Source organism: Nansenia antarctica, assembly GCF_963989245.1.
Source record: "Nansenia antarctica genome assembly, chromosome: 5".
Classification (NCBI taxonomy): domain Eukaryota; kingdom Metazoa; phylum Chordata; class Actinopteri; order Argentiniformes; family Microstomatidae; genus Nansenia; species Nansenia antarctica.
In genome coordinates, this window is record NC_137690.1 from 66,463,595 (window position 1) to 66,473,326 (window position 9,732).

The 9,732-nt window shown below is 41.6% G+C and overlaps 1 protein-coding gene across 1 annotated transcript in view; it reads right to left on the bottom strand.

Moving 5' to 3' along the window:
* cckbra (cholecystokinin B receptor a) overlaps positions 1 to 9,480 on the bottom strand; it is a gene marked incomplete at both ends in the record, with an annotated part of 27,046 nt that extends 17,566 nt beyond the window's left edge. Inside the window, 5 exons of the mRNA XM_080531865.1 lie at positions 6,670 to 6,844; positions 7,001 to 7,149; positions 8,655 to 8,820; positions 9,163 to 9,233; positions 9,321 to 9,480. Coding sequence (XP_080387991.1) covers positions 6,670 to 6,844; positions 7,001 to 7,149; positions 8,655 to 8,820; positions 9,163 to 9,233; positions 9,321 to 9,480 — 721 coding nt within the window. The remainder of the gene's footprint in view (positions 1 to 6,669; positions 6,845 to 7,000; positions 7,150 to 8,654; positions 8,821 to 9,162; positions 9,234 to 9,320) is intronic.
* Positions 9,481 to 9,732: the final 252 nt, after the last annotated feature.

The window sequence follows — 9,732 nt, forward strand, 5'->3', positions numbered from 1 at the left end:
GTACTTATAGGATGACAATCTTTCAATGGAGTCCCCTCCTAAGGTATGAATGTTAACATTATCTAAGATCTGGGAGCGAGCTCTGGAAAAGATCATAAATGTGGTTTTCTTAGCATTGAGAACCAACTTTAGACCATATAGTGAAGCCTGCAGCTGTTTAAAGGCAGTGTGGAGCTCATCAACAGCCTGGCTCAGGAAAGAGGCAACTGAGTAAACTATAGTGTCGTCTGCATAAAGATACACTTTAGCTGTAAGCATGTCCTTCCCAATATTATTTATAAAGATAGTGAACAAGACAGGGGCTAGAATTGAGCCTTGGGGGTCTCCCTTAGAGTTCTCCATGATGCTTGACTTGTGACCATCTGTATATACACATTGGGTTCTATCTGCAAGGTAGTTCCTGAACCATTCTATAGCCATGTCACCCATGCCAACATCACTGAGTCTTCCCAGCAGCAGCTCATGGTCAACAGAGCAGCTCATGGTCGACAAATGCCTACAATATATGAAGTGACAATACACTTATGGTGACTTTTTACATTAACCCACATTTAAAAATAACAACACACAGTGCTGTATAATACACTTGACAATAGGCATGTTACTACTGTACTAGTGTATTTGGGGTGAGTGGGCGATGTGGATAACTATCTCTTAACTAACTTGAATGGTATGTGTATCCTCAAATTAATGCATTCAATACATTCCTATAAATGTATCCTTATTGTAAATGTTACCAATTATCCTATGCATATCATCATAAGAAATCACCCATAAGAGATCTCTTTTGTTACTTTAGCTAGGATGTGTGTTACCAAATCTTACTTTTAGCCATCTCAACCCTTTTGACTGTGACATTGATGAAATGTTCCAAGCCCGTCTCCCCCACTATCTCCACACTGTGCATTCCACTGGAAGTCTCCTTGGTCGGCTGTGGTTACTCAGTGACAACCTGCCTGCGTCTGATGTTTGGGTCTCCCTCTGTCTCTGTCTCATTGAGTGGGAAGGTACCAGCTTGGGTCAGTGACCTTACGGCATCCTTCCACTTGGTAGTGACACCAGACAGCATCAACAGGACCACACTGTTCTGGCTCATGCTCTACAGGCCAGGATAGCTGTAATGGCATGCAGGCCCTCTGGCCCAGCGATGGGGATTTTGGGAGTATTTCACCAGTAAGGGTTCTAGAAGAGGGTGTGAAATATTGAGAAGGCTACAAAAAAACAAAACATTTTTGACACAATTAATTGGTATAATACAGTACAGGCCAAACATTTGGACACACCTTCTCATTCAATGCGTTTCCTTTATTTTCATGACTATTTGGTACATTGTAGATTCTCACTGAAGGCATCAAAACTATGAATGAACACATAGGAATGATGTATTTAACAATAAAGTGTGAAATAACTCTAAATATGTCTTTTATACTGTATATATATATATATGTAATATTATTATTATATATTTTATTAACAACAAACATTTTTTATTTTATTAACAACAAAAAAGCAAAGGGTGGCTACTTTGAGGAATCTAAAATATAAGACATATTTAGAGTTATTTCACACTTTTTTGTTAAGTACATCATTCCACATGTGTTCATTCATAGTTTTGATGCCTTCAGTGAGAATCTACAATGTAAATAGTCAGGAAAATAAAGGAAACACATTGAATGAGAAGGTGTGTCCAAACCTTTGGCCTGTACTGTATATATAACGTTGTATTGAAAGCCCCCCAACACACACACGAACACACACATGTTATATATGTTTTTACATTTTTTATTTTTTATAATTAATTAATATATAATTGTAAAAAATCAGGGCTTCAAAATAATAAAAAAAAAATCATATAAACTCAAAATAAAGTACTCATGTTTAGTATTTCATTGACAATCCATTGCATGCAGTAACTGCCTGAAGTCTGCAACCATTGACCTCACCAGATGCTGGGTATATTCTCTGGTGATGCTCTGCCAGGCCTGTACTGCAGCCATCTTCAGGTGTTGTTTGTTTTTTGTCTTTTGCTTAAAATATTATCATCAAGCAATGAAATACATGTTCAATTGGATTTAAATCTGAAGATTGACTTGGCCAGTCAAAACCTTATGGTCCTGAAAAACTTCTTAGTTGCTATGGCAGTATGTTTGTGGTCATTGTCTTTACTGTATGATGAAGCACCATTCAATGAACTTTGGATGCATTTGCTTGTACTCAAGTAGACAAGATGTTTCTGTACACTTCAGGATACATTCTGCTGCTGCTGTCGGCAGTAACATCATCAATTAAGACAAGTTAGCCAGTTTTCCAATGCTTGTGCTTCCCTGAAATAAGGGGCAATTTATAACATTCAGGATAAGATAGTATAAAGCTGTTTTGCAGTTTTTCTGTGTAGGAGGCAGGCTAAAAAAAGAAGCGCCCTCTAGTGACCTCTAGTGTGTAAATAGCAGATTTACATTCTAAAAAGGGTGTTTTAGAGGCGGCTCTACTAGTAGGTAAAATAGGCACGGCTGTTGGAGTGTTAAAGATGATCTGCTTGGTTTGCAGGCCTCACAGTGAAGAAAAGTCACTTTTGGGACCGCTTGTAGAATTGTATACTTGGTGAGATAGCATCCTCATGTGGCCGGAGATGGAGATGTATCTCCCTAAAACGCAGCTCCCTAAAAGAGGGCTGGCAGCCAGAGTTGGGATCAATGAAGACAGTAAGTCAGATGTGTGACCCTGTATATTTTCAACGGTTCTCCAGTGTTCATGCCTCTGTTTTACATTAGAAAGGAAAGTGCTGTCAGGTCCAGACAATGGGCTCCTGTTTCTCTTTCCTGGGAACAGGGAGCCCACTCAGCTTCCACAGTCTGTAGGACCGGCCCAGGACAACCACGCTTCAAGATGAAGAGGAGGGTAGTCAGCACGCCCACTGATGCATCATGGCAGTCCTGTGGTTCGGGGAGCAGATCAGAACCTGGAGAAAACAGGATTGCGTTTACAGTAATTATTGTGGTGTGTTTGTGTACGTGTGTGCAAAAATTATAATTTCCCCCTCGGGGATCAATAAACTATATCTTATCTTATCTGTACAGCCCTTCATCAGAGAGGGAGGTCTCTCGCAGCTCCAGGGTAAAAGAGCCAACCACAGACGGGAATGTCCACAGAGCCCTCGACTCCAGCAAGGAGTGATACTGTGCCAAGGGGGTCCATCGTAGCTCAATCTAATGACATCATTGGAGGAGTCTGTCCCGGATGAGGGCTTGTGGCGTTGCCAGGCGACAGAGAAGAGACCTTCTCTCAGATCTCCCCTTAGATCCATGATGTTAACAGTCAACGTGTCGTTAGCAGAAACCGTATCTGTAGCAGACGGAGTTTGACACAGTATCATCAGTTGAACTTCATTTGATAGGATATAGGATATACCTCGCCAAAGATTATTCTAAACTGCTATTCTGTCATTTCTATACCGTTTCTCAAGGAGCTATAATAAAGTTCCCATCAACACTATAGCAACTGTCGTAGATTCTATGAAGAATGATATCTCACCTACTGCGCTGACTGTGAAGGAGGTGGCTTCTGTGGTTTTGAGAACAGGTCTGGTTCAGGAGGTGTTTGGATCCTGGATTCACTCACTGGCCTGGCAGTCAAACCTGCCCTGGTGGGTCTTTCCTACCAGGGCTATCCGGAGCCTTTAGGTAGCCTATTCCAGTCTAAGGACTCCGGACCAGTGGAGCTCCTCTAAACCTTCTCCTGGCCTCACAGTCAGGTCCCAGTCTAGGGTGATGATGGGGCCGGGCGGGGCTCCCCATCACCGTGGAGATACCAGGTGATGGACAGGTGGGTGCGCTGGTGGGACTGGCTTGAGGCCTTGCAGTCCAAAAGCAGGGCCAGAGAAGGAGGCAGAGAGAGTATCTTCTATCACTGTGGATGGGGAGAATATTTGTGTTTAGAATATAAGAGAAATACACTTTAACAGTATGAGTAACCGATGAAAGGAAATATTTAAATACTTTCTCCTGGCACGATAAATCCTGTGGTGTATCTGTTCTGTGTTGGGTGTATAGCTCTCCTACTCCCCAGTATCTTCCCTTTGCAGGGCTTTGATAACAACCTTTCAGTTGGTGTAAATGGCATAGGTGAAGTGATAGCCATACTTTCTTTCTTTTTTTAAAAGGGTATCTTTTGAATAGGGCTGTTCCACTCTTATATTTTTCATTGTTAATGGAGAGAGGTAGTGGAGAGAGACAGGATGGTAAGGAATGGGTATGTCAGCAGGGAATAGGCCGGATTCAAACCCATGCTGACATGGGCATATGTGTGCACTCTAGATCATGGTGCTAGACTACTGGACCACCGCAGGCCACCGTACTGGCCACATTTAACTCTGCCGGCCTCGCTGTGTTTGGAGACAGAAAACGTAAAGCCCTGCTGAGGCGGTCGCTGAACTCACTGGTGTTACAAGAGAAGGTGAAACGGTAGCCCCTTGTTCTGTATAATGGTCCCTCTGGAGACTCGACCCTCCCATGTCCAGCACACACAGAGAGAGAGAGAGAGAGAGACCTGAGGTGAGCTCAAGGAATGGACCTGTTTCTAAAACTACCAGAGTCTGAATCAAACCTGAAATTAGAGCCTTTATACTGAGCAAGACATGAGCTTAGAATGCATCTTTCACTACACTTAAATGAGTGTACTTGAAGCCTGGGTTACCATCTGCCATTGGTGGATACACTGCAGGTGTTGATTTCTTGCTATAACCATCGTGAGGTCACTCGTAATTCAAGCTGTCGTCATCATCAGCACTCATCCAAATAGATTTTAGAGAAGACGTATAACTTCTCTAGGATCTACAACCTGCCACTGTGACAAAATGACCTGCAAACAATCTGTATGTGTCCAAAGTAAGGATGGCTCCTTTAGCTTTGTGTCAGGGTCAAGGAGGGAGATTCCAGTAAAACAGATACTCAAGAGCTTGCTGATGTTTCTCACTTAGTTAATGCTAAAGTGAGCATGGAACATAATAGCATAAAACTGCCAACACAGAAACCAGCCATGCATGCTTTATGGTCTCATAAAGGGCTGGTGAAGTAGTGGACACTTGAAAGGGAGGCTCATATTTTCTGAAGCCTCAAATATCAGAAGAAGAGACTTTTCTCTATCTGTTTGTATGTAAGTATGATCACAGATCTATCAGACCAATAATTATTGTGACACATGATACACTGTACTGTAAGTGCCTTTTCCATTAGCCTGTGCTTTCATTGAGGTGCCAAAATAATTGTACTGTAGGTGTCGGTAAGTGTTTGACATCTTATAGAAATAAGTTCTGCCTCAAAAGAAGACATCTGTTCCTAGAGAATCTCATTCCCATCAATTATTCATATTCATTTTTTTCTCAAATATTTTTATTGTTTTCCTTGAGAGTAGGACAATACAACATCCAACAAGAAAGACAGTTACACATCAATACCCACATCACAATCTAGGAAAAGAAAACCAAAAAAACAACAACAACAACAACAAGACAGAACAACAACAAACAAAAAAACACAGAAAGAATAAATAAACAAACAAAACAAACAAACAAACAACAACAAAAAACCAAACAAATAAACAAAAACAAAAACACACACAGGTGCTACCAGAGGGCAAGACAAATAAAATACATGTTTACAATATTTTGATCAAGTAAAGATAGGGCATAGGTTGGTTGGGATATATTACAAATAGAGCACCTTGTCAGAAGTGTGAATGTCCATAGAGCTCTCTGTGTCACCCAGAGTTCCCCTCCTTAGCTAATAAGTTCCCCACATCATTCTGCTGGACATATTCCCCATATCTTTTTAAAGGAGTCTTGTTTACCTTTAATCATGTATGTCATCCTTTCCATTGTTAAAGAGGATGACATTTCCCTAAGTCATTGGGCAATACTAGGCCTGTTCACATTTTTCCAAGCCAAAGCTATTAACCGTTTTGCTTCCAACAGGCTCATATTTATTTCAAGTGTTTGTTGATATTGCTGAAGACGAAAGTGGGTTGGGTACAACCCCAGGATAAACACTTTAGGAGTTAGGAGATACCTGTTAATCCTCACATCATAGACAGTGTTTTTTCATTCTACTCATTCACTCCTGGAAAGGGAAATTTGACCTCTTCCAGACTTCAGCCACTCCACTTTAACATGAAGGCTATGACACTGAAGCCACTAATCTGCCAATTTCTCCCTTTAAGTGTGTGCTATGTGCAAACTCAGGTCAAACAGGTTGTTGGACAAATAACACTTCATCAAACATTATTGCAATCAAACGTGACTCTTTACTTTACTCATTTATTTGTTAAAATTGAAATTATAAATGTAAAGATCAAACACAAATAATTGACATACATTATTTATTATTGGGATAGTATAGTACATACATCTGAAATACATAATTCTCAAAATATGAACCCTGAATGGTGTGACAAAAGACAAAATCTGATTCAAAATGTGAAATGAATAAGCTTGAATAATAAGCCTTCCTGACAATTCTGACAGCAGCTACTGAAACCAGGAACAAGTCAGCAACCAATCAAAATGTTCTGACTTTTCCCCTCTACTCGACACTAACTAGGTCATGATGATCATGACGATCATCTGGTTTCCTCCGAAAAAGGTAGGAAACACGTCAACAAATCATATCTCCATACCTTGTGAGAAATTTATGTAGGGCATATCAAACACATCATTGTCAACTAGAGCATTGTAGTAGTCAGGCATCCCCTCAGATATACCACTGTCATCGTACAGGTTTTCCTCGCATACAGCACCCGTCTGATCGTATGGCTTTTCCTCATAGAGATTGCTGATCTGATCATATGTCTCCTGCAGTGGAGGGGTGGGAAGGGACATATTCCCACAAGGAGCCTCAAACACGTGCTGCGGAGGGGGGGAAGCAATCAATCAATCAATCAATTGATCAATACAGGTTTAGTAATTGGACAGAAGGACAGACAGACAGACGGACGGACGGTCACACACCTGTTTGAAATGCTCGGGCAGTTTGACATTGGGGTTGAGGAACCTCTTCCCTTTGTAGATGAACCAGGAGGATAGGATGAGGAGAGGGAGAGCCACAGCCACCACCACTAGACTCTCCACCAATCCTCTAGACCTTTGCTGCACCACATCTATAGTAGCGCACAGACACATAGACCAGGGAGATAGCTGTCAGAGATGTACAGACAGAATGAATGTACACACACTGCACAAGATGTATGAATGTCTCTAGAGAATTGGAAACTTGTTTTGATATCAGATGGAAGGAAATGTCATGTCCAAGTTTCACAACCCCCACTTGTCAGAAACCACAAGAGTACACCTGTCTAAAGATGAATAGTTAAAAGTGAAACTTGAAAACTTCCATACCCCAGTCGAGGAGTGTGGCCACTGTGGAACATCTGTGAAGTCGACGAACGCCGTCATCTCAGATAGTACAATAATTAACGTCGGAATTGTTTCTCCCTTGCAGTACACAATCATTTAGAAAAAAATCTAAGGACTAAAATCAGATGAACAGCAGCCTAACATAGACCTATCAAAGGACCTATCCTATGTTGGATAACCTCAAACAGAAGGGGTTTGATCAAACTGGCCTACTGTACACGTATACACAATAGTAAACTGTTTGCAGGCAGGAATGCTTTAACGGTTCGTGGGGTTAACCCGTCACATGGTACAGGCCCCTCGGTACACAGTCCATGGATTGTGTGAAGTGAAACACCAAGTGTATTTTTGAGTAAACATTTTTTATTTGGACTACACAGGAGTGGGAAACAGTCTGGTGCTCCAAACACAAATGAACGTGTTTGAAATGTAATGCCAAATCTCAAATTCTCTGAAAAGACTCAATTACTTGATTTAAATGACTGAGACTTGATTTGCGCTTGACAAACATACACATTTATGGTCCACTGATTTGATTTGAAAAAAAATCGAATAATTAAGTGCCCAGATAAACAGAACCAAAGTGTGGAGTGTTGAAGTCTGTCCTTGTCCACAGACTCCTTTCAGTGTAAGGAAAAAAATAATCAGATTTTGTAATTATGTAAGAACTAAGACTATCCCTTAAGTACATATTTGTTGACATAAAACTGCAAATGGCTGTCAACACAGCACACAAGTTCAAGGTAATTAATTATGGTTCATTAAGCACATTTTCACTGGTTTATATGTTAGTAGTGTATTACCACCGTTTTTCATTTTATTTCACTGAATAAATTAAAGAACATCGAAAAACAAAAGCCACCACTCAAATGTTGTTGCATCGGAATTTCAATCCATTAGTGAATTGACCAAATTTAACAGAATTGTCCTATAGTCCGGTCAGATAGCATGTTTGAATTAACCCAGTTTAAAGCTTCCACTGGAAGTGTTTGGCAGCAACCAGTGTTACCTAACAAGGAGATCACATGGACGGTGTGGCTCTACCGGCAAGGATTGGTTAAAGTTGGTTGCAATCGACTTGTTTTATTCAGTTAACGCTGCAAAAACATTGAACTATCTACTATAGTTCAATTATGAATGGGGTAGGGTGTAATGAGGGGGGATAACAAGGGGAAGTTGGGGAAGGAGAAGAGAGAGGAAACACAGAGAGAAGTGAAGGTTTGCAAGAGAGGAGGAGAAATATGAGTACCTGCAGATGGCTCCCCCATGGTGGAGATTCTCTCACATGTGGCGTTGCTGTACCGGCCTGTGATGTTGTATGCCTGTATGTACACCTTGACCTGAACGCAGTACCACGTGTTGAGCTCCAGGGCCTTCAGTTTAACGGACTGCTCACTGACCTTCTTCTCAAACACCTGGGGAAGGATACTGGGGTGAGCATGAGCAGTAGGCTGACAGGCAGAGAGAGTAGATCTGTCTTGGACATGTGGCTATGCCTGTGTGTGTGTGTGTGTGTGTGTGTGTGTGTGTGTGTGTGTGTGTGTGTGCACACGTGCGTGTGCGTGTGCGTTTGTGTGTGGGTGTGCGAGTGCAAGTGTGAGTGCGTTTGTGTGTGTGTGTGTGTGTGTGTGTGCGCGTGTGTGCGTGTGCGTTACTATGTTTGTTTCTTTTACATCTTTTCTGTGGCTCTTCTTCCAGTATACAATATTGTAGTCCACTTTGTGGTAGACTTTTCTCAGCGATGAGATCTTCAGTACCGGATCCCTGATGTCCACCTCAATGGCTCTGCTGTTGGCCAACAAGGTCACTGTGGGAGGACCAATGACAGCTGGAAAGACACAATAGAGAAAGTCAAAGACAGGATGTCACCTACCAGAAAGCAATGATACAAAGTGGAATGAAAGACCAGACTCACTGTGTTTCTCAGGTGTGAATTTGGGGGTCAGCACCCATTTCGAGTAGGTTCCTTGTTGCTCTGCCCTTACTCTGAATGTGTAGGTCCCAAAGCAACTAGGAAGTTCACCAAAGTCACATCGGTGCTCCTTTATGCCCTTACACACTGCCTGGAATTCCATATAAGGCCCCCTGTATGTCAGAAATCACATTTGGTCACCATACCATTTTTGGTGGGGACATTCATGGCACAGATATCATATAAAATATCATGTGCATGTCTGATTATCCATTGTTGTTGTTTTTACTAACTTTTACATTGAATTTAAAATATGTGACACGGTCTGGTGTGCTGCATATCGGCAATTCTCGAGTCGCGTAAATGAGCAAGAAGCTTCTTTAAAAAAAAAAAGTGTTGACAGGGCCGGCCCTAG